Here is a 24939-nt window from a genome sequence, read left to right on the forward strand (position 1 = left end):
GTGTGCCCAGTATAGGACTAGTGTTTTCTACAGGGACACTGATTTAATATAATTCACAGGGAGTTTTGATCTGTGTCTACAAAGGCAATGGGTAAAAAAATGGAGAAAAATCAAATGCAGATGAGAAAATGGAATGTTATATAGGGTAAAATAAAGAAACAGACATTGGCTTAATGACATCCAAGAAACAATTCTAACCAGGCTCCAGGGTTCCAGAGTGTTAATCTCATTAGTTTCATATTATTATCTAATTGTCAGCTCCTGGACCCTTATGGAATCACAGATATTCACGTGAGATACTGAATCAGGTTAGAAATTTAAATTAATTATTGAAAAGTATGTCCAGTTTCTTACTTGAACTCGGTTGTGATTTCCTGTACTGAATTACTGACTCGCCAAATTCTCTCTTAAACAGTTGCCTGTCATTATGCTGCTGAAGAAGTGCAGGTTTTTCCATAAAACCTGAAGATGTATTTATTTTCAGCAGGGATTACCATTCCTGCCAGTGGAATCCCAGTAGTTTTGGCTAATTCTAATAAGGCTGTAAATATGTGATTTCCATGGAAATTAATTTAGTCATAGGAATTTTTGTCCTTTTTTTTTACATTGATGGTTTTGCTTAACGTGGTTGCCAAACACATGTATGGTTTAAAGAAAAACTCAATTAACATTGGAGTAGATTATTTATGCTGAACTGCTCAGTATATGTATGTGTTGCTTTTCTGGGTGAAGCTGGAAGTCCTTGACTGTCTCTCTTGGATTTGTGCTGTTAGCAGATAAGGAAAATCCTCCTTTAGCTCAAACAGGGCTGTTGAGATCTTGCCCTGTTAGACCGCAGTTAATAATTTCATAGCAACACCTTAATGCAATATTTTTAAAAAGTTTTAATGGTTCCTTAGTCTGTGCAAATTGCCATCAGGTTTATTTAAGTTTAAAACACTTTTTTTTTTTTAAAGAACTTTTCTTGTAGCATTATTCCAGGGTGGGATAATGTTTATGTGATATTTCCAGATCCAAACTTGTACAGACAGTTTTAGTACTAATCCTATATTTTAAACTTGTCATGTTTTACTTTTTTTTTCCCCACATGAGATTGACAGTATTCAAGTTTGGTTTTTTAATTTTCTTTTTCCCTGTTGCCAATGTGCTGTGGGCTTGAATTCAGTCTTTACATAGCTTTTGTCTAGAAATGTCTTCGGTGTTTTGGAGGATTTTGTGGGGTTTTTTTGGTTTTCTTTTTGTTTTAAGAAAGTATTTGAAAATGCCCTATGGGAATGTTAAGCAAGGAATCCAGAGACAGTACTATTATGAAATGCGCCTAAGGACTGGAGGATGCATAGTAGTAATATTAAATTAATTAAACTTATTATTGACTTTCATTTTAGGAGTAACCTTATTGGCACACCAGGGCAATTTTTTACTTGTTAGGTATTGGCATATGACTCTAGTGCCAGGAGCCTGGCATTTCCTTATTTAAAAAAAAAAAAATACACCTGTGTTCCTCTCTTCAATAATTTTTAGATGTATTTGAGAAGCCTTATGCCTGTTGAAGTCAACATAGGCACCTACCTATACTAGAAAAATGCTGTTGTTTGCTCCCTATTGGTAGTGCAGCCTTGGTACACAGTGGGTCCAAGGCAGCAAGGTAACACAGTAAATTGTTTCCAAGAAATGTAGTGATTGGCATTAACTTTGAGACTGTTACCACAAGGTTCATCAAAAGTTACTTACCCATGCCATTGAACTGACTTAGATAGTCATATCAGGTAAATGATAGAAATTGTTCATCTGATGCAACTGCATACTATATTTTCAAAATATAGTATATAGAGATTGCAAAGGACTGTAGGAATTGTCAATTTGAATTGTTTCATGAGCTACAAGGATGCGAAAACATTGAAGTGCGTGTTAACTGATTCTTAGCATACTGTTCAAGAAACATCTAGTATTCCTACCAGAAAATCAGTTTTGACAATCCAGTGAAACAATAGATGTAAGAAATGTAGATAAACTCTTTTCTGCATATACCCAAAGTTTTAGTGTATGTTAGCCAAGTGTAACTCGATTCACATTTGCAGCTATCACTTTCCTTCCTTAAAGTGTTCTCACGTATTTGTCATTTGTTAGGTTAACCATGTTTCTGATCAATACCTCTTTTATAATAAGCATGGTTAAGCATCATGTTGAGTGATGTCATGCTGCTGACCTGCATAATGATAATAAAATAAAATCCATGTTCTGAATGTGTTACCTTTTTACTACATTCCTTTTGGGGCCAATTTTTTTTGCTCACTAGCTGATTGCTCAGCAAAGACTTCTGTTGAGATGTCAGCAGAGATGAAGGCCTTTTCCCCTCATCTTTATTCTTAACTTAGAACTGAGTAAAGCATATTAGTAGTCTAATTATGTCTTCTAGATAATTTATAAGGATGTAAAGATACAGAATATAACAGAAATATTAGTAGATGTATAAATCATATTATACAGGTATTCAAAATTTGACTGCAAATGTTAATAGCTTTTTAATAAACAATTATGTATTATTTTTAATGTAACGCACAATTTTTTGTCTTTCTAGGTATGGCATGAACTGCCTCATTCAATTTGAGGATTTTGCTAATGCTAATGCATTCCGCCTCCTGCATAAGTACCGTAACAAGTATTGTACTTTCAATGATGACATTCAAGGTAACAGACTCTTTCTCTTCTCTTCACTCTTGTGATGCTCACAAGCCAGAAAAATTAATCTTAATTGATGTACCAGAGGGAAAAAAGTATATCAGCTTTCATGTGATATTTGAAGATGTTCAGTACAGGTCACATTTTGCCTTGGGTTTCCTCAGCATGGATTTCTGGAGAGCTCTGCTCTTAACCTTTCCGCTCTCATTTATGCCTCATGCTTTATTTAGATGTTCACTCTTCAGGGTTTTTTTAACAGTTTAGTGTGTGGATGGCTCTCCCTTATAAATTATTAACTTCAGATCTTTGGGCAAATGTCAAAGCTCAAGCCTGGACAGTTTTTTTATCACTGCAGTGGCAACTGCTCCACTGTTCCTCCATGTAATGGAGCTTGCTTGATAAATGTCAAACTGTATTTCAGTTCTTAAACTGACAACACAGTTAAATATCCTTCTAATTTTCCTTGCAGTCTCAGGGCTGCATTCAATTTTAGAGGGAAATTATCCCCCTGATTCTGCTTTCTCATCTGAATCATTTGTAGCAGCAGGCAAAAGGAAAAGATCTAGGATGGAAAATGTCAGCAAAGGGGATTCCCCCAGTGCTCAATCTAGACGGACATCTTGTCCCTTCCCTTCCAAGAAGAAAGACAAGCAGGGCTGAAGCGGCGGATCCTGCTGCTTGGGTTGCCTTATTTCCTGTCAGGAAAAGAGCACTGGAAAATAACTTTCTCTAGGGCAGTTAAGTGCACTGCCTCCCATCGTTGCGAGGAGACTGAAGTCAGATGAACTGTTGGAGAGAGGTACCCAAGGAGGGTCCTGGGCACCCAGCTGCCTCTTACCCCCTCATGTTTCCGTGGGTGCGTGGAGATCCTCAGCAGTGAGAGGATCAAAAATGGGAGTTTAACTGTCTTCGTTTCTAACAGTTTGCAGTGACACTTTAAGGCAGGCATTAGGAGCTTGAGTTTTCCAGAAGTCATTCTTGGGACCTAAGTCTTATTTCAGGGACGCAACGCGTGGCAGTGGATTCAAATAGCCCTTGTCTTTCTGATGTTAGGGATTTGGCTAGCCACATGAACTGTGTTTGTGTTACAAGCCTGACTGAGTTTTACTCCTGCATCTGAAACAGATTATGGAGGACAAACTCCCAGATGGGAAATGAACTAATTGTAAAATGTCATTTCCCTTTGTAAGGAGCATGGTGCTTCTTACCCTGCAGGGTCTGAGTGTAGCCATGGCTACGACAGTCCAATACAGCAGACCAAACAGCATCTGGAAGTGTCCCTAGTTGTTTAGAGACCCAGCTCCCACAGGGAATTCTCTTTCCTTGCAGGACAAAAGTCCTCACCCCAAATCAGAAAAAGACTCAACTAGAATGTAGTTTCAAAGAAATGGAAGGAAAGCTTTTTGGCAAAAGTGTACTAAATATTGGTAAACTAAGCTGAGAAAGTCTTTAGTGTCTCTAGATATATGTTAAAACCACTGCATTCTCTCTCATGCACCTTGGAATTAGGTGTCCTCACATTCAAAACTGTTGGAAGGTATCCATTTGGCTTTTGGCTGAGCTGCTGTAGCAGCTATCGGTCTTCCTTAGAAGTGCAGCCACGTGCAGTCTTTTAATTTATTCAGTTTCTGCAATCTAATTTGTGTTTGTGGGTCTTTCAATATTTTCATAAACAATGTCTGGGACTTTTGGGTGATCTTCAGCCTTAATGCTTGTATAGCTTCTGAGAGGTGAAAGCAGATGCATTTAGTCTGTTCTGATCTCTGTCATTTGTCATCATATCCCCATAAATACCTTCAGTATCTTTCTTTTGTAGGATGTCATCTTGCTCTATACTATGGCGGTAGAATAACAACAGCCCAAACATAGATCCAGTGATCTTTTCTCCCTCTTTCTATTACAGCTTTATAAACCCTAAGGTTCTTTCACCTGACAACTTTAATGAGCATAGATGGTGCTAACTTCTTTAGCAAACCTTAGAGATTTTCACTTTCTAAATAGCATGATTTTTTCCAGGCTACTTGAAAGAGTGGCCTTCTCTGTATGCAAGTTGCATTTTCTACCCCTAGGGCAGTAAAGCTGATAAGTAGCGTCAGGCCAATAAAAGCAAACAAACACAACATTGCATCTGATTTGCCATTATCTTCTGAAGACAGTGCTTACATGATATTTCAAACATAGTTTCTCCTAGTCCAAATATTTGTCAAGCCAAAGCTACCTTAATGATTGAAAGAAATGTTTAATATGTTTCATGGAAGAACTTCAGGCTTTTTTCACTGCCATAGGATATCCAGACAAAGGATTCCTATATATCTTAGCAATGCAATGAGGACCTTTAAGTACCTCAAATCTAGAAAACCTAATATACGATCCCGACTCCTGCCAGACGCTATAAAAGATAAAGAAAATATGGCAAGCTGAATACCCATTTGCAAGTAGTAACTTGAACAAATGCAGTTGCCTTCTGTTAGCTCGCAGCTATTTGCAGGGTGTCAGCATGCCCCAATTGACGCCATTGCAGAACATTTGGAAAAAAGTGTCTGCCAAAACACTGATCTTATTAAATCACTGAAGATTGGCCATTAAGGGTCACCTATAGATATATTTAAGGATTTCTGGAAACAGTTTTGTCTCCACCCCTGCTACAGCATGGTCACATCCTTTACTTCGGAAAAAGCTTTGTAACTTTTTCTGCGTCCCTTCTCTGTACTCAAGATGTCGGGAACAAGGGCAAACAGGATTCTGACCAACTGCTATAAATCTGTATTGGAATAATAAAATTGTTCTTATTTTATCATTCTAGAAAGCATCTTGGTTTTTGGATAGGTGGGTGAATTTTTTCCCTTCGTAATTATGATAATTTCTTTATATTTATATTTTCAAAATATTTTTTTTACAAACACAATAGCAATAATGTTGCTATGGGAAGAAATTATTCACTTTTTTCCTTGGATTCTTGTTTGGCTTTATTCTGACCACAAATCAGCTTGCTTTTTTTTTTTTTTCCTCTCTGAAACATATAGAATATGATTTTCAGAAATGAAAATCAGTGAAAGCCTTAGGTTCAAAACAAATACTTTTATGTGGTTTTCTCTAACTATTAGAGAGCATTTTCCAAAATTGGGAGGTTTTTTGATCATAATTTCCTATAGGGGAGAAATATTAATTAATATTGCAATGTCAAGCTTCACAACATTTAGAAATAGCTGAATTAGATCAGCTTGCTAGCTTTGGTCTTCTCCAATATATTTAGGAAGGGTGAATCATAAGGACAGGGTGGAATTTTCTTTAAGACATGAGAAGTGGTTTGGTTTGGTTTGTTTTTTTTTTTTCTCCAACCTCTGCCTGGGAATGGACCAATGCCAGAAAAAGAATTGGGGCTTGTGTTGCCAAACAAAGGTGTTTGTCAGGGTGGGGATCTCTGATTTGATCACTGCTGGAAAGGGGCAGGGTGAGGATTCACAGTTAAGGAAGTTGAAAATCCCCTTGGAGAAACTAACCTGTTCCCTGCCTTGCTGCAGGGGTGTCGAACAAATCTCTTAAGATCGGTTAAAGAAGTCATCCTAGGTACAAGTCCAGGATTGCAGTGTCTGAAATCCCCACCACGAGTGGGATTGGCTCGGGCCCCTTGTCAAACCCAGCTGGGGCAGAGCAGGGTGCCGTAGCACTCCCTTTCCACACCCATCTTGGTTTTGGTGTGTCTGTTGAAAGAGTTTTTGCTAGTTGAGCACAGTCAGTGGCTTAAGGCAAGTTTGCAAGTCTTGGGAGCCATGCATTTCTTTTATGTGGGTCTCCCAGCGCTTATCACGTGGTAGCTGGTTGTAGTCATTGCTGACGGTGATAAATTTGAAATAGTAGCATAAATTTCTCTAGCCTTGCTGCCTCTATGAAGGTCAATTATTTCAATTATTTAAATTGTTTTGATTTTTTTCCCCACCCCTGTACTTTAAAATTGTCTTAATTGGCAATGACAAACTTCTGCAGAAGCCAATCTACAAAAAAATAAGTGTTTCTCTGTGCAGCATAATACTGTTTTTATTCTAGTGTTATAGCACCATTTCACTGTGCCCACAGTTGCAATGCTTTCCTCCATTATGGACACAGAGCCTGTATTTTATGCCAACAAAAATATTTACACGGAGAGATTGCACTGGATTGGAATTAACTTCGGTATCCATCATGACCTTAGATGTCATTAGTTTTTAACAGCTGTGCTGTTTAATTGCATCAAAATTATATGAAAAGAAACAGACCTAAAATAAAAATGTAGAGCACATATAATTTAAGATTATTATTCCATCTTACATGTGTGGTTTTATTTAATGTTCAGCAGACTGCCATTTAAATAATTAGGAAACTTATACCTGGAAGTTATGTTATGACCAATTTAACATTAAGTCAGTGCAGTTCTCAGAAATCAGGACTTCTCTGTCACAAGCATTCTCCTTTTTAAGACTTAATTCTTTTTAACATTAACATTGGAAATGATACATTTGGTACCTGGAATTCCGGTTCTTGAAATCAAATTGTAAAGAAGGTTTGGGGTTTGTTGTTGTGGCTGTGATGGGCATGGGGCTTCCAATTCATTCTCTGACTAAGAATTTGAAAAACGCAAAGTTGAATGACATGTAATAGCTCATGTGTTGATATCATATATCTCAAATTCTGATTTTATGTGCAAACTAGAAAACCTCTTTCATAATCCGAAGTGGCATTTGCTTCCAGGTGGAACAGACATTGGGATTTTTAGAATAAAATAATAAAAAAAGTCCTATAAAGACATATACTGTAGGGTTATGTGAAGTATATTTTTCTTCCAGTATATTCAGGATATGACCTCTCTGTTACTCAGTGGTAAATTTACATTGAAATCAGTATGCTTTCAAGTAAATCCCTCACTGTAGCTTTTGTATACTTTTCCACGTGTATCTACAAGTATATGCATATACAAGTACATGTATGTACAAGTATTCTTCTGTTTCATTTTTTGCTCATTGTGGGTTAAAAAAAAAAATCCATTCACCCCATGTTCCTGGGCAACCGGCTCCAGGTGGCCCTGCTTGAGCAGGGGGGTCACACCAGATGACCTGCCAGCCTCAGCCACCCTGTGCTTCTGGGACTCTGGATCCCTTTTCAAATATACCAAACGGTTGCTCTTTTAAAAAGGCTCCGTTTCTTCTTCACTAGAGCCTTTCCCCCTCTTTGCACTGCCTGCCTGCTGCAGCTGCAGAGCGGGGCAGTGCGCATACACAGCTTTGAAAAGCCAGATCATGGCAAGAAGAAGGAGCTCCCATCTCCTAAAAGAGGGTCCTTTTGAACTACCCACAGCCATAGCATTTGCCTCACTAGCAACTGAGATTATACCTTTGAGATAGAATCTTTACTCTCACCTTTTTTCCCAGTAAGTGTAGGAGAGGGATGATTTTTTTCCTGGCACAGTGTTATTTGGAAGACTGGCCATGTTAACATGTGATTTCTATTATGCTGTGCATTGAGAAATATGAATTTTACTTTTACCACTTCCTAATCTTTTAGTCCAGAATGAATAGCTCAGATTTTAGGATATACTGCAGAAATTCCTCCCCTCTTCTTGTTCGCTAGCTTTTTAAGATGAGGTAGGGAAAGAGACATAAAGGAACTACTAATACTTGATTACAAGTTTTATTTTTTGAAACTTTAAATAATGGACAAATGCTTCGGCACTGTAAGCCATTTCTTGCTAATTTAAATTAAACTACATCCAATAAAAATAAAGTTCTCATTCCTCATGTTTTGGGGCTTTTTCCCCCCATTTTTTCTTTAATTGTTGCATCTGCTGAAAGAAGACTCTGTGCTCCAAAGCATTTATAATGTGCCAACCCCAAAAGGCCATGGTCTCTAGGATTTCCTTTAACATATTCATGCTCAGTCGTACAGTTTACAGTAACAAGTAAGGCTAAAGAACCTTGGACAGAAAACAAAGACTTGATAAATAATAGTGTACTTTGAAATTTCACATCTACCTTGTTTTTACAAGATATGACTCACCTTCCTAGAAAACTGATAACGAAGTGGTTGCTGTCACAGCAGCTGACACTGCTTTAGAAAGATATCCTTTGTTAAACTTGCTGTGGTTATTATTCCAGAAATTTGGGGGAAATAGAATCGGTTTTCAAAATCATGTCCATGAACAATGTCTATCTTATTCTGCACACAAAGGATTTAACCTGTGGTCTGTGGGAGAGGGAGGCGAAGCCATTTCTCTCCTTCCTATAGTGATGACAGTCGAAAAAGCAGCGAAATTCTGCTTCTGCTTCGTAATGTCCACGAGAAGTGGTTAGGCTTTGGCAAATGGATGTGAATCGCATTTTGATTCTTTTAAAAAACTCAAGTCAGTGTTCAGGGTGAAATTTAAGGTCATGCCGTTAGTCAGAGCAGTTCCGGTTAAACAGATCTGCTATTCACGCTGACGGTGCCCCCCTTTCAATAGGAAGGAATAAGGGAAGCTGCTGACGAGGAGTGATGACAGCCGCTGCCAGCAGCAGTGATAGTGGGCTCAGTAATCTAATAAACTGGGTTATTATGCTTTTTAGAGTCAAATGGCTGAATAAACTGATGTGGAGTACTTATAAAATACTTTTTTTAGAGCAATTCTTCAGTGCAAATTGTGATTCATGAAAAATGCAATATTTAAGCCTTTATATATTGCTATTATAACCTTTGTTCTGAATCACCCTGATAATGAACACACAGGTAATGATAACTCACATCCCGTGTAAATAATCAATGCAAAATGTTATTGACATTCAATGCAGTATTTTATTCATGTTTCATATCTCTCTTCTTTTTCCTTAAAACAGAAGGTGGTATTGTAATAGGGTTTGTAAAAGTATCCCAACTGGTAATACTTGGTTGTAGTCTATTTTTCTGGCTAACAAAGTTAGCAACGGTACATCAGCCATGAAGATAAGCAAGATCCCAGCATTCCCATTTGTTGTAAATTTATGGTGTTTCATTTTGTCTCTGTCACCAGAAAGTGGCTTGAAGAGCAGCTTCCCTGGCTCTCTGAGAAGTCCTCTGATGAGAGCAGAGTGCTGCGGTGGCCACAACTTCTGTCTTCAAGGGCTGGAAACGGGACCTAACAGTGCTCCAGCTCAGCTTTCCTTTTCAGGAGACCAGATTGACGGTTTTAGGAATAAGCCGCATTATGGAGGCTTCCTCCTTCTCCCCCCCTGCAAGCACAGCTGTGTAATGTAAAATAGAAGAAAGAATTTGGCATCCAACGAGAGGATGGGATTTTTTTATTGCCAGTTACGAGGATTGTTTGGTAGAGTACCAAGGGAAACTGAGAGCGCGGTCTGACTTCTCTCTTTTGCCGTTTTTGGTCTTTGCCAATTTGGCACTCACCAGAGGAAGACTTAATTTCATCTGGGGAAGAAACAAGCCAGCCCTTGGGTACTGTGGGGTGGAAGTGTCTCAGCCTGACGGTTGTTGTTCCCAAAGCTGTGCCTCAGAGGAACCATTTTTTAGAATTTTTTTTTTTATTTAGAAATGAGGGAGAAGAGAGTAAATGATCTCAGCTCTCAGAAGAAGTCATAAAAATAACTAAATAACTAAAAATGACAAATTTGTATGGTCTAAACATTAAATGGGCTGAGAACAAGGTGTCCTGTGTTTCTGATGATTGAAGGGAAAAGTCATAATCAAAAGCACGTTAACAAACTTTTTAGTTCTAAAGGCACATGTTTTTGAACTGTCCAGGTGGATTTACTTCAAAAAGTGACTTTCTAAGCAACTTCTAACTTTAAAATGTGTTCTTAAATTTTACTAAGGGTTACCTTTTATTTTTGAAAAAGTAATACACAGATTCAAACTCAGGCTTTAACACCCAAGTGATGCCTTTTAAGGAGAGGTTTACCCAGTACCAGACTTCTTAATACTTCTGTTCTTTTAGTTCCTTAGCTACATGTATTTGAAACTTAATGGTCTGTGTGCCTGCAATATGAATACCTGCTTTGAGCATCAACTTGAGTGTAATGTAGAGATTACTGCTATCTCAGCTTTAAACCTCACCTTGCTTATGAGAAAGTAGACTTGTGAACAGCAAAAGCTTCAGGGGAGCTGCACGTTGAGGGCAAATGTCCAACGTGCAGATTCTGGGCCAAGTGCTTTTGGAGGGCTGATCATACCTATTTCACAATTTTTCTGAAGGAAAAATCAGTAGCAATGTGAATTCTCCCCTCAAAAGCAACCAGGTGGCTTGTAGACAATCGCAGTTAGGGCTGCGGTGATCAGGAACAGAATTGCAGGAGCCAGCAGATCTCCTCCTTGTAAGTTCTTGCTTGCAAGCTTCCAAAATCATTTATGGCCTCATCTTTGGGTCAGTCAGTGGCAGCTGCTGCCTGGAGAAGGAAGAATTTGGTTCTTATTCCCAGAACTGAACAAGGGGGACATCTCAGGGCCCATGTTAGTCTCCCTGTGGTTCAGCTCTCTCTGAATCAGGTAGGCATCATAAATCTTCAAAGACTGTTGAAACCCTTTTTACCACTTCCAATACCTAATTGCTAGTGGCTGATACAGCTTTTTCAGTCCTGGTGAAATCAACGCTGTCCGCTATGTTCTTTGGAATCTCCTCTAAAAAGACACACTGAGCACAACCTTTCTGCTGGCAACATCTACCTCGCTACCATATCCCTGTCCACAAGATGTCTTTATGGGTTCTGTGAACTTGTTGAAAACTGATGCACTTTCTCAGGTTTTTTTCCAGTATTTAATGGATCCAAGTTCCTTGCAGGAATAAGGAATCTGACTGTCTTTGGTCCACCTTGTGCCTGGGCTTCAGTGACAATGATCATTTGTGAAAAATACAAGCTTGTTACCTGAAGTCAGTAATCCATGAAAGAAGGCCTTCCCCCTCCAGTAGGCTTTGTTGGAGAGGAGTAACTGGTCTTTGGATCAGAAGAGCCAGATATCAGGTCCTGGTGACTAAATACAACTTTCTTCAGCATAACAGAAGCTGACAGCTACACTCAGCAGGGCTAACAATTCAGCTGCAGTATTGTGTATAGATTTGGGTGCTGCAATTTAAGAAAGATAAGAAACAAATGGATAAAGTCCAGAGGAGAGAAATGAGTGCTAAGTGTTTTAGAAAACATAACTTTCTGAAAGAGTGGAAGAATTGGGATTGTTCCACGTAAGAAAAGCAGGTTGGGACACCGTTAGTCTTCAAATATAATACATGTCTTTTTGCAAAGAGAAAAGAACAGGTTTTCCAGTGGTAGGTAAGACAATAGGCCAAAATAGAAGAAGAAGAAGCAGCAGCAGCATTTAGATTTGAAATTTTCAACAATTATATTGAAGCACTGGAATAGCTTGCTGAGGAGATCATAGGAATATGTGAAAGGAGGTGTTAGGAACAAGTGAGACAAAGATCTGACAGAAATCACAGAGATATGGTTGATCCTGCCATTGTGAACAGGTTTGGGTTAGATGCCTGCTTGAGATCCCTTTATTGCCCTACTTTTTATTAATAGGTGTTTCTCATGATGAGGACCAAAATCTTTCCAGTCAAAGACAGACAGGTATCTCATTCTTTGTGGTTCTGATTTAGAGAAGAAAGGCCTCCACAGGCTAAATCATAAAACTAAACATTAGCATTTTTCTCTGTGTGGCATAACTCAAAGACAGATTTAAAAGGTACTTCCAACGTTTTAGATGCTAGTAAGCTGGAACCCCTTTCACAGTGGACTGGAGTCCTGAGGGCTTTCAGACATGGTAGGACAGTTGGTGTCTTAAATAAGCTGGCCTTACTCTTTCAGGTAGCTTAGCTTCCTGTAAGTGTTCACGGTTTGCTCTTCTACTCTGACAACCTCCTGACAAGAAATAAAGTTTTATTTTAGTCTTGAATTTTACTGTATTTGAAGTACACCTATTTGAAGAATGAGACCACTATCTTAATTTCAGTATCTGGAGTCCTTCAAAATACATCTGTCTGGGGTCTCACACCCTTTCTTTCTGAAAAAGGTCATAAAAAGAATATTTTGTAATAGTTTGAATGCCCCAGCCATTATGCCCAGCAGAATCAATCAATCAGTAAAGCAAACTCCAATTCCACTGAATTTTTTGTTACTACCCTAAGTACTTGTATCTTTTAGCCGAAAGATCCTGTGGAATTATTGAAAATGTAATGCTTTGTAATTATTTCCAGAATAACCAAATATATTCATTTTTTTTATTTCAGGAACTGCATCTGTGGCTGTTGCAGGTCTTCTTGCAGCTCTGCGTATCACCAAGAACAGGTTATCAGATCACACAGTGTTGTTCCAGGGAGCTGGAGAGGTATGTATTTTTATACATCAGGAAAAATTGTACTATGAAGATTTTTCTTAATATTTGATCAAGTTATATGTATCCAGTTAACAGGAAGATTAAATGGGTAGAACGATCACTAACACCTGCTGAAAGTTGGTTCTTAATTCAAATGTAAATTTACAGAAAAATCTCTGATCATCTGCTCAAGCCTTGTATTTTTCATAAGACATTTTGCAGAGATCTGTTCTCTTTTTAAAACTTTAGGTTTTAGCTCTTCACCTGTAAATTATTGAACTGCTCTCAATATAAACAAACAAAACTTTTTGAAAAGATGAGGGAATATATCAGGCTACCAAAGAGAAATGAAATAAAATGTATTTACCAGAGTCAGTGTTATTTAGTGAGAAGCAGTGCCCCTTTGATTTTTCCTGCCATTATATATAGTTTTTCAGTATTCTGCATGTCAAGACCATCCATTTCTGAAGATTTTAATGCACATTATTTTTTGATACAAATTTTTCAGTATAAATTTCTAAGTGACACTCAAGTGAAGGTTGTACTTATCTACAGTGTGGCTAGCTGTCATCTCTTGTATGAAGTCTACAACTGCATGCAGGCTTCTGAAAAATATTATTCATGGTCACCAAACCCCCCTGTAGGTGCCATATACTAATCCAGCTTTGTGTAGTCCAGATATCTTTAATTTGATTCAGTATTTGCTGCTACTGAGATCAGGTCTGTAGTTTTCAGAATGACTTGCATCCATGTCTGGCATGTCAGTGCCTTTGTACATCAAGCGTGTCTGTCTCTCTGAAGTTCCTTCCCCTGGTTTTGCTCCATGTTCAACAGACAGATGAATCCATGGTCTAATGTTTATTTTTTTTGTTAGTATTGTCAGTGTGCCTGTTGCTGCAAAGAGGTGATGGTAGATATCATCCCTGCCATGGGAGCTCATTCCTAATATAACTACTTATTTCTTAACTAAAAAAGGGTAATCTCACTTGATTCTCAGTGGAATTGAATAATAAAGAACAAGAAACAGAATCAACCCCAGAAATATGTGTATGAGTTGGTAATCAGAAACACTGAGTGGTCTGTTGGCTCATTTTGTTGCCTGTTTATCCATCTGTACCTGTATGACATTTGATCTGTTGGATGAAATATTATAAAATCCAGTAAGAATTATACACATTTCAGCAAAATATTGGTACGTGAATTTTTCTTGCCCCTGCTTTCACTGGGAGCACAGTCAAGTCTAGAGTTACAAAACACATGAATAGTAGGTAAAAGGAGACTTACCTTCTTGATGGACATTTTAAAAAAGATAAGAGCAAAAAATCTTTTAGGACTGAATTTTACTTTCTGGCATGCAGAGTGTGGTTTCCTTTGGTTTAAATTACCCAAAAAAATCTAATGAACAAACTAAAATTTTAAAAAAGAAAAAATATTTAATGTATTCTGAGATGATTATGTGGAATAAATATTAGTTTTAGCATTTTTCATTAGAGTGTAAACATTTATTATGCTGTCCACATTGTAAATGCCATCTTAGGATTTATCTATACTATGATTTATATATATGATTTCAAACTTATACTATTTATCTACATTATGGTTTCTAATTACCAAATGGTAGCAACAGTTCATTAGTGTTTACTTTATGAAAAAATAATGATTCAATTTTATTGTTGAAGAGAATTAAGAAACTTCTCTAAAATAGTGGGTAGAGGGAACAAGTGAGCAGGGGATTTCTTTCATTTCTAGTTTCATATACTATTTTTCTTCTCCTTCCTTCAGGCTGCACTGGGAATAGCAAACCTCATTGTTATGGCTATGGAAAAAGAAGGGGTATCTAAAGATACAGCTATCAAAAGGATATGGATGGTTGACTCAAAGGGATTAATAGTAAAGGTAACACAATTTTCTCATTCCTTTAATATCATGATAGTTATTTGCAGTCTGTAGGTAAAGGCAAGAACAATTTCTCTCTCTTGACGTAGCAAGCTGGTTTTCTTTTCTAAAGTGTATTAAATGAATGACAGACTCCCATGTTACTTTGGAGGAGGCGTGATTATGCTTAGTGTTCCTGCTCTATTTCTGTTAAGCATGAGCACATAATTAAGTGGATTTTTCAGCAGTTCATTAAAACCCATGTAAGGAAAGAAATGTTCAACTTGTGGGTTTAATATTTCCCATGTTAATGTGACTATTATTTGTTAGCGTAATCTTGCACAAAGATGTATAGATACATTATTAGGATAGCATTCAAAGATTTTTTAAAAGGAACAAAAATATTTTTGAAGAGAGTATTTTCCTGGCATTGCAAGCATGTCATCCTTCTGCAAGAACAGAGGTATATTGCATCAAATAGCTTCTATGCACAGTGATATAGCTCATGTTGCAGATGTTGTGGTCTGCAGTGCTATCAACACTGGTCAGAATTTGAAGCTGCTGAGAGACTTCATCAGTCACCCTTACCTCATTCCTTCCATGTGCCAAAATAAAGAAACATATGAATTCCATGTGCCAGAATAAAGAAACTGGTATGTTTTAAAAGGTGGTTATGTATTTAATAGTTTGTGAGCTACTTAAAAGAAATGGATGAGAGGCCAGTTGGCTTTGCTTTTTCACCTTGCATATTGGTTAGCGGTGTTCTTTAGCTGTCTAACATTTAAGATCTTTTGTAGTTCATATCTTTGCATCAGGAGCATGCATTCTGCAGTCAGTATCTGTGTTGGTTTATTGAACAGCACCACAGCACCTTTCACTCGTACTGTTAAAGGGAAGGTAGTAGGATCATAGAAATTGAGATGGGAGAGTATTGTTAAGGTTATCTTGGACATGCCTTGCCAGAAAGCACAAAAGCAGCCTGATCAGGTACAGAAGAATGCTAGTGTTTGCTACTATCTAAGGCACAGATTTTTTTCTGGTGGTTTTTTGTTTGTTTGTTAGTTTGTTTTAATGAGTGTGTTTAATCTTTTTGGTTTTCACCTAATAATCTTAAAGTGCTTTTGTGTCCAAACACATATGACTGAAGGCCTGTGTGTCTTCTGTGGCTGTTGAAAGCTAGAGGTTGCCTAAGAAGAATGGTGTGTTGCACAATTTCCTCCACCATAGAGACTAGGATTATCAGATAATACAATTGAACTAAAATCACCTCCTGGTGGTGTTCAGGAAACAAACTGACAGGGGTAGAAGTATAGGAACTTCACAGCCCTAAAGCAGTAAAACAGGTCTCAGCTGCGTGTCCGTCCAGCCAAGGTGGTTAACCAGCCTTTTTTCTCTCCTGCTCGTTTCCTCTTCCTGCTTCTTTTACACCTCTCGCTGCTAATTTGCTAGTCAGCCGAGAAGTTGGGTTGTTGCTCTTGGTACGCAGCAACTAATTCCTTTCACAGTTTCTAAATTTTTAGTGACTCGGTGACCGTACTTTTTCCTCACCACCTTCTAGTTTCAGCACTCTCAAGTGGGGCCAAAACCAATCAGCGTCTCACACAGCCTCTAAGTTCCTTTCCTCTGCTTATTCTTCTTGGTGGGGTTTTAATTTGGGTTTTGTCCAAAAAGCAGTCCACTGAATTTCATGTCCTGCCTGGAGTATATTTACGAACTGTTCATGATAGCCAGACATAACAGCTGTCTGAGCTAGATTAGGGCTGAATTTGTGGCCAGATGTTGATGTAAGCACCGGGAACCGATGGTGCGCATTTCGGGTCATTGCTGGTGTTCCTGGAAGACCTGGCAGCACCAGTCTCCCTGTCTGGCCGTCCTGGGGGGGCTTGAGAATGGGTGGGTGCTTACTGCTGCGGTGTGTTTGAGTGCAGAGCCCGCTGGACCTAGAAGCTGGAGATACTTCAGTGCAGGGCCTGAGCTGGGCATAAGGAAACCCATCCTTGGTCTAGGGCTATGCAAGTCCTCTCTTGGCTTTCTTCTGCAGCTAAATGTTCCCCCTAAAAAAAGAAAAAAATAAAAATAATAATAACACCCCCCCCCCCAAAAAAAAAATACAGCGTAGGCCTCTTGAAGCTTGTGATTTAACTGCTGGGAAGTCATATATACAGCAAGTAAATAATTAAATAATTAAGCTATTCCTGGTTTCTTTTTCTGGCCTGAGAGAGAATGCTGTACTTTAGGTCTGCTTAGGAAATTATTTTGGCTTTAGCTGATTGCAGAAAAGTGCCGCAAGACTTGAAGGACTTTCCAAACTCTTAGAAATGAGATAAGAGAAGTAGAATGAGGCAGATTTGTGAGAAAACTGTGCGATGGGACTCTTTTGTTAGAAACCTTTTCATTATTGCAAAGGTAAGATTTGCCAAGCCACAGCATAGATCACCAGTTAACTAACTTTTGCATAAACTAAACTGACTTTTATTTCTTACTACTAAGGAGGTGTATCAATGGAAACCTGTTCAATGAAAGTCCCTTAAAATTTGCCTCACCAAAAACTGCATGATCAAAAGAGTTTTACTTGAAGCAGGGAGACCTTTTCAGTCCTAGATATATTCTGATCTGTTGCTTTAGCAGTATGAGAAATAACAGAATCTCTGAAGACTCAGCGATTACTTTGCCCAACTAAACTAATTTTTATATCATTTTTATTCTATGCTGTCCTTTGATCATTAATTTGCAATGCATGATTATAGATTTAAACATTGTTTCTCCTTTCATCTGCTTTCTGTAGTATTTCAGCCAGTGCAAACCAAAGAAAAATAACCTTGGAACTTTTGTTGACCTGACTGCAAACAGTTTCCACCTTTTTCTTCTTCCCCCGCTCCCAAAAGCTGCCACGAAGTCACTTATCAGGCTTTTGTAGCTGATTTTTCCTTTGTGGCTTTTTAATTTTAGTTCAAATGCAGCTGTGTGTTCATTTTCCTGTTAATATTCTGCCCCCCCCGCCCCGCCCCCTGGGACCTGTCTTTTTTCATTAAACCAAGTTTGATGACCAACTTTTCTGCTATGTTGTGGTGAAAGAGCTGGTGATGAAGACTGGCGATGTTTGTTATACTGTCTATAGTTTTGTTCTGTACTTCATTCTAGAGACCTTATAATGTTCATATCATTTTGGGGTTGTTTGTTTTTTTTCTTTTTAATTTGTTCAGTATGCTTTCATCTTTCGAAACTATTTTTTCTCCAAAGGTGGATGAGGAAGGTTTGCAGATCATAATATCATTGGAATTTTGCCACTTGAACTACACGACTTTTTGAAACAGATATCACTCCTCTTGAAATGCCTGTCTTAAGTATCCCAGTGCATTCAGATGGAAGTTTTAATGTTTAATTAAAACACACTTTTAAAGTTGCTTTTGCATTCTTGTGTACTTGGAGATTATGCATAAACGGTTGGGACTCATCTTTAAATCTGAATTTCTGAACTCTGTCACATTGTCACATTCCGTCTGATTGATGAATAGATATTTACCTGTATGAACACATTGATGGGTAATGTCTCCTACATTCCTTTTCTTTCCCGTATTCTCAGTGTTCCCATTGTGTTAATCACACAAATATACATAAATGTGTGATGTGTGGTGAACAAATTTTGTGTCTTCTTTAAAGCTGCCATAGTGTCATGCTTAGCTATATTAGTGGCCAAATCTTCACCCACGAACTTCAAACACAGTAAATTCTTTTGTGTCAAGTAGCTGAGAAGAGCCAGAAAGTGATAAACAGTATTGGGATTTTCACGAGGTTCACCATAGAATCATAGAATGGTTTGGGTTGGAAGGCACCTTAAAGATCATCCAGTTCCAGCCCCCTGCCATGGGCAGGGACACCTTCCACTAGACCAGGTTGCTCCAAGCCCCATCCAGCCTGGCCTTGAACACTGCCAGGGATGGGGCAGCCACAGCCTCTCTGGGCAACCTGTGCCGGTGCCTCACCACCCTCACAGTGAAGAAATTGTCTGAGCATTTTAGTAATGTGCTGCAAATGCTTCTTTTTTCTTTCTTCTTTTTTTTTTTTTTTTAATGTTTCTTGGAACTGCCTAGGAATATGATACAAATAATAAGGCATTTTTAAAGGGACTTAGTAGAAACCCCCCGCTCTCTGCTGAGGATGGACAGGCTGATGGGAGTGTTCCTGGGCTGCCAAACATGTTTCTCTTGTGGTGAAGCTTATCTGTAATTTGCAAGACAGCATTAGATTTTTGTATGCCACATAATCTCTAGTGCACAAATGAAGTTCCCTCACATGGGGATGAATGTCATCCTTGATTTTAAAGAGTATGTCAACATGGAGCAATGTTGCTTTTGACAGTTTAGTACTCTACGCTTTCTAGTTCACCACAGTAATACTTGTGTCTAATCAAGTGATTTGTATTTTAAATGTCCATTAGATGTGTGATCTTATCCCCTGTAAGACTTCAGATCATCTGAGTGAAGCCCAAACTGAATGGCAAGCACAAGAACATCAGTTGAGGTCTGATAGTTGAAGGCCTCAGAATATCGATCTTTCTAAGAGGAGGACTGCAACAGACCTCAAAAGTTTACCAATTTCTGTGGTCCTAATTAATTAGAATGGAGATACCCAGGTAATCCTATAGATAATCCTCTAAAATGTTTTCATTTTCCCTCCTCCTTCCCCCATTTGAATATCCCCGGCAATCTTATTTGAAAAGATCCTTACAACCAATTAACTGGCAGTGGATATGACCCTGATTAAAGTTTATGGTTTGGTCAAAGCTGGATACATACATGGTTCAATCTTAGCTTAGAGAATGATGGAAGAGAAAGGGGGACATTTGGGACTGATAGCAGAATTTCGGTGCCATAAAGGTGTGGTTGCTCCCATTACAGTCAGCAGAGCTCATATAACATGTGAAAGTGCCTTTAGAGCTCACAGTCAGGTATCTTAATATTGAACTGAATCCCATCCAGACTGTTCGATTGTTACTGAGTTTTCTTATATTTTAGCAATAATGACTTTTTAAAAAAGTTTGAATTTCATTCTAGATGCTAATTTGATAATGGTTTTAATGTTAACTTTTATATACTACTTAATATTATGTCTGCCTCTTCTGCTAACTTTTAATTACTTCTAGCTTTCTTTTTATCAACAGCCAATTATTCTGACTCTTTACTTTGGTCCCTAATCATCTCATTTATGGCTGACTGCAACTGGCTAGGACTTTTTGAGCCAAAAAACAGATTTGTGTCTTAGCAAAGATGCAATGTCTTGGGTATCTCCAAGGAGCCACAATCATTTAAAGTGGTTTCTGCCTTATTTTACTCGTGTACTATCCCAACAAAGCAATCCTTGTTTGCTTTGTCAGTTATTCTGATGTCTGGGGAATTAATCTGTGCAGTTTCATCTTGCATTTATCTTGTTCTATGTGAAGTATAAGTTTTGCAGAAAGGAAACATTAATTTGTCTTTGAACACTTGTGGCATTACTCATACTTGGTCAGTAATACATGAAAACAAGTGAGGACAAGGCAAAAGGATGATTGCTGGGGCATGCTCAAGGAATACTCACATTGTTTTCTCTAAAAGAGACACCACCAAAAGTTTGGGTGTTAAATTTGTTTAGCATGTAACTGTTTCCTCTTTGACACCATGTACATTAGATGTACTGACTAGATGGTGACCTAATTTGGATGGTTTATGATTTCTTTTGCTCACGCTCTGTTATTGAAATGAATGATTGTTTTGCTCCGTTTTGTTTCTGTTGTTCTGTGGGTTCGTGACTTGCTCTGCTTCTCAGATCTTATCTTCTTGAAATAATTGTCTTCATAAATTTTGTCCTGCCTGTTAACCATGTGTGCTTATTTACATGGAAAGGGTATTTTATACATTTTACAGGACTTAAATAAACAGCCCTAATCTTCTAACAATGTGTTTTAAAGTCAACACCAGAATTACATTTCTTACCTAAATCGTATATTTCAATGCCAAACATTGACATTATCTCCTCAAAATGTTGTGGTTTTTCACACAGTTGGCAACAAACTGTTTATTAATGCCGTGTCCAAGTTGCCTCATCTGGTTTTAATCTGCTCTCTTCACCTTTAGGTGTTGGGTGATGGGCTTGATCAGGAGGCACGGTCGCTTTATAATTAAGGCCTCGGTGTGGGGATTTGGCAGGGCTTGTACGTCTCTGCTTTTTGGTTCCTAAACAAGGTAGCACAGGAGTGCCTGTCACCTGCAAGCCCTTGGGCTTCAGTAACCCCTGACCGGTGAGTCCGTATCCATACCTCCACCTCTGTTTCTACATTTTGCGACTCCTCGTAACCAATGCTCTCCTGGGGTTCTGGGGAGGGCGGGCGGCCTGGCACGGTCCCTTCCCTTTCGTGCTTCTGGAGGACTCTCCAGAGAGTTCCCTCAGCTCCCAGCGCTGTCTGCAGTCCCTGCCTAGAGCCCTCCAGTTGGTTCATCAACCACCTTTAGACCATGGATTTACTTGTGATGAAAGAGATAAGAAGCCACGTAGAAATCATCTCCCAACAGGGAGATGTTTCCCCACCTTCTCCCATGACTCTAAACCACATCCTTTTTTCCCCACTTCTTCCTTGATGCAGTTAACAACTGCTTTTTTGTTTGTTTTGCTCTTAACTCTGCAATAGGGAACTCACAGGAGAAATGCAAGTAAAACCAAAACATTTGCAGTTGGAAATACTCTACTTGCTAATGGACTGCTTTGCTCTTTGGTCTCCAGTTCTCATGTCTTTTGTGGTTCTCATGTCTTCAGTATCTAAGAACCTCAGATGAATTTATTAATTTGTCTGCGTACTGATCTCTGTGCTCTTGTTGTAATAAGCCGCAGTTGACACAGTCAAATGGAGGCAAGCGTTTATATAAATAGATTTGTGCCTCCCTGGTTGTGAGACGGGACGAGTGCCAGCGCCGCCTCTAATGTGGGACAGTGCAGTCAGTCCTCAGGGTGCTCTGGCTTATTCTCGGCTGCTTCCCAGCTGATGGAAAGAGCAAATCTTGGAGAGGTTCCAGCCCTGCCTCTCCTGCCTCGCCAACATAAAGCTGCTCTGCTCTTCAGCCCTGGCTCATGGCAGCCCTGGCAGGACCAGCTCAAACGGTCCATGGCATTAGACTTCACATTGGTGGTATTTGTAAGATTTGCCTCCTGTTTTGTAGTAGCCCACGTGGATGTCTGCTGTGCAGTCTGGTCTCCTGTTTTTACAGCTGTTTTCTATGAATTTTCTCAGGGTTTTATTGATGGGTCGTTTTTGTTTGTTATCTGAGCCTCCATTTGGTTCTATAATATGATAATATGAGTAACTTTCTGTGGAAACTGTGATGTACATTTGCTTGAAGCCTGATCCCAGTACCTCCTTTGCTGCTTCTGCTGTTGATCAGCCACTAAAACTAAAAACTTAAGAACCCTCCCTAAAACTAAGAACTACTTTCAGTTCAAATCCAAAACACAAGCAGTTTTTCATAAAACTATTAACTACTGAGTCCTGTTTCTGCCTTTTGCTCCTTGAATTAAAAGGTGCTGGTATCCAAGTGAGTGTGTTTTACTATTTGTAATAATAATATATAATACCAATGATTCTCATCCATTAGGGAGTATAGACATTTTAGGATTGCCAAGATCTTTCATACATAATGTCACCATCAGAGAATGCTGCTATTGTTTCTTTATCTCTGTACTTCATCTGCTGACTTAACACAGTCCACATTGTAACTCATTTGCTAATAAAGAATTTAGCTCATATTACTTTCCATCCAAGATACCACAGTGACTTCTAATATAGCAACATATCTGTTTTCAGGTTGCTTTGTTCTCTTTTGTTCAAATCCAAAATATCCCATAGGTTTCTTGGTACAAAATGATACTGTGATAGAGGCAATACTTTTTCCCTCCAAAGTAATTTCTGATATTTTCACTGAGTCTTTGGACTTAATGTTCATTAATCTTTTTGAGTGTTTTTAATATTCTCCACCTTCAGGATTCTAGTGAAGGTGTATTGTATGGTTTATTCAGGCAGCCTGAGTATGCATTAAAGATGCTATGGTTGTCTTCCTGGTACTTTAGTATGCAGTTTGTTTGGCTGTTTGGGTTTTGTTTGTTTTTTTTTTTTTTGTTCAAGCAAACTTATTATAATGCCCCTAGCAAATTACTTATTCTATAAAAGATAAGGAAATAATGTAAGAATACATAGCATTGCAAAAAGTTATATAATGAAATGTTGGTGCTTTTTTTTATTTCTTTCTTGAGATGCTGAATACATTTGGGAAGTTAAAGCAAGAAGGATATATAGCCTCTTTTTCTACTTTTACGTTCCTTCTTCTGTGAAAGAGTTTGTGAGTTGTACCTTTCCCTCTGAATAGGTGCACACGTGTCACATCGAGTCTGTTAGTTCATCTGGATTCAGTGTGTAAGACTTCCTTTTTGGATTTAGGGAGTGTCACTTGATGCAGGAAAGATGCTTGTTATGCATCATAGAAAACACATTACACTTTAAGACAGCTACTGTCTGGCCTAGGTGAGTCTTCATACTGCTATTTGAACAATGATGCAATAATATCCTTTGGTAGAAACCCCTGGAAAAATTCCTCCCCTGCATGGCAAGCATTGAAGTCCTTCAGTGAAACAGTGAGACTTATTGAGGCTCAGTGTACTGAAAGGGGCACATCTTTAGATTGCTGATTTTTCCGAGCCCTTTTCATTGAATGAATGAATTTTAATAATGCTAAAAGAACAAGACAGTGGACTTAGAAGACAAATACGAATGTGACTGAAGATGATGTTTCTACTTAAAAGACTCAGAGCTTCATACACAGAACCCCAGAGCTCATTCAAATTCTTTCTTAGTATGGAGTATTTTAAATTTTTCCTTTTCCTATTAGAAGAAGAAGGGAAATACTAGGGAGCTGTGTGCCGTGTTAGTATCTTAGGATTATGGAGACGCAAGCAGACCAGAGCAGTTTCTGATTTATGCTGCCTTGTGTTGATCCTCTACAGCTCATTTCCTAGCAGCAGATAGCCAGAGTACAAAAGCTAGCTAAGCCAGGGGTGGAAATGGAAATGTCAGAAGACAGGCTCTGCGCTTCTGGAAGATCTTTTAGTCAGAGCAGCTCTGCACTGACAGGTCCATCCGCTTTGCATCTGTCCAGTGTCAGGAGGGAGACAAGACAGAAACCCACACAAATCCAGAATTGAGACTTCTGCATTTTGGCTCCATCCTCTTCTCTCTGCTGACTGACAAAAACTCTGTGATTTCTTATTCCGGCTATAGGCATTCAGGGGCGGATGTCTGGAAGCTTGTACTAAATGGACTGGCAACCCCTTAGTTTGAGGTTAAGCATGCACAAAACTGAATTGTTTCTTCCTTCCTGCAAGTTGCTGCTTGCCCTGTTGGCAGGGCATGGAGGAAAGCTAGCCGTGCTTTTGCTGCTGCCTCTCTACTTTGTGGAGAGCACAACTTAAGAATTTGCCAATCTGAGGACAAAAACCACTATCTAAAGCACTGTCCTTTAAACTATTGGAGTTTTGTAACCAGATCAACTGGCTCGTCTTGAAATCTCGGACACAGTTTTTAGGGAGGTGTTATGTAGCTCCTGTAGGATCACTTTATTAAAAATTAAAATACATTTCTGACAATCTATTTAAAAATATATATTAAAAACAACCACCTAACCATAGAATTTCTTTTATAAGCATTTTCCAAGCAAAAATCTCTATGTACATAGCTGTTGTTATTTTTGCTAAGCCACAGAATTTAATATTTCAGTCTTAGTTAATATACTAGAAAAATATTTACTTGGAGACATGATTCATTCTGACTAATGGGATCAAGCTAATTCAGACCAAAGCTGAATAAAGAAATAAATTTAAAATTGTTTGGGGTTTGGTTTTGTTTTTTGGGTTTTTTTTTGTTTGTTTTGGGGGTTTTGTTTGTTTGTTTTAGAATGGTAGAATGGCCTGTGTGAAGTTAAGAGCAGATAGGAATTAAGATAGGGCAGAAGTGAATCTGACCTAAGCTGACCCATGTGGCTAGCACTGGTCTCACTAGCCAGT

General features: G+C 38.5%; 1 protein-coding gene across 2 annotated transcripts in view; it reads left to right on the plus strand.

Moving 5' to 3' along the window:
- Positions 1-24939, plus strand: part of ME1 (malic enzyme 1) — a 191920-nt gene that overhangs the window by 148580 nt on the left and 18401 nt on the right. For both annotated transcript variants that reach the window (XM_052781629.1, XM_052781630.1), the window contains exons 7-9: positions 2579-2688; positions 12899-12996; positions 14767-14880. In XM_052781629.1, coding sequence (XP_052637589.1) covers positions 2579-2688; positions 12899-12996; positions 14767-14880 — 322 coding nt within the window. The remainder of the gene's footprint in view (positions 1-2578; positions 2689-12898; positions 12997-14766; positions 14881-24939) is intronic.

This window comes from Harpia harpyja, chromosome 3, assembly GCF_026419915.1.
Source record: "Harpia harpyja isolate bHarHar1 chromosome 3, bHarHar1 primary haplotype, whole genome shotgun sequence".
Lineage (NCBI taxonomy): Eukaryota > Metazoa > Chordata > Aves > Accipitriformes > Accipitridae > Harpia > Harpia harpyja.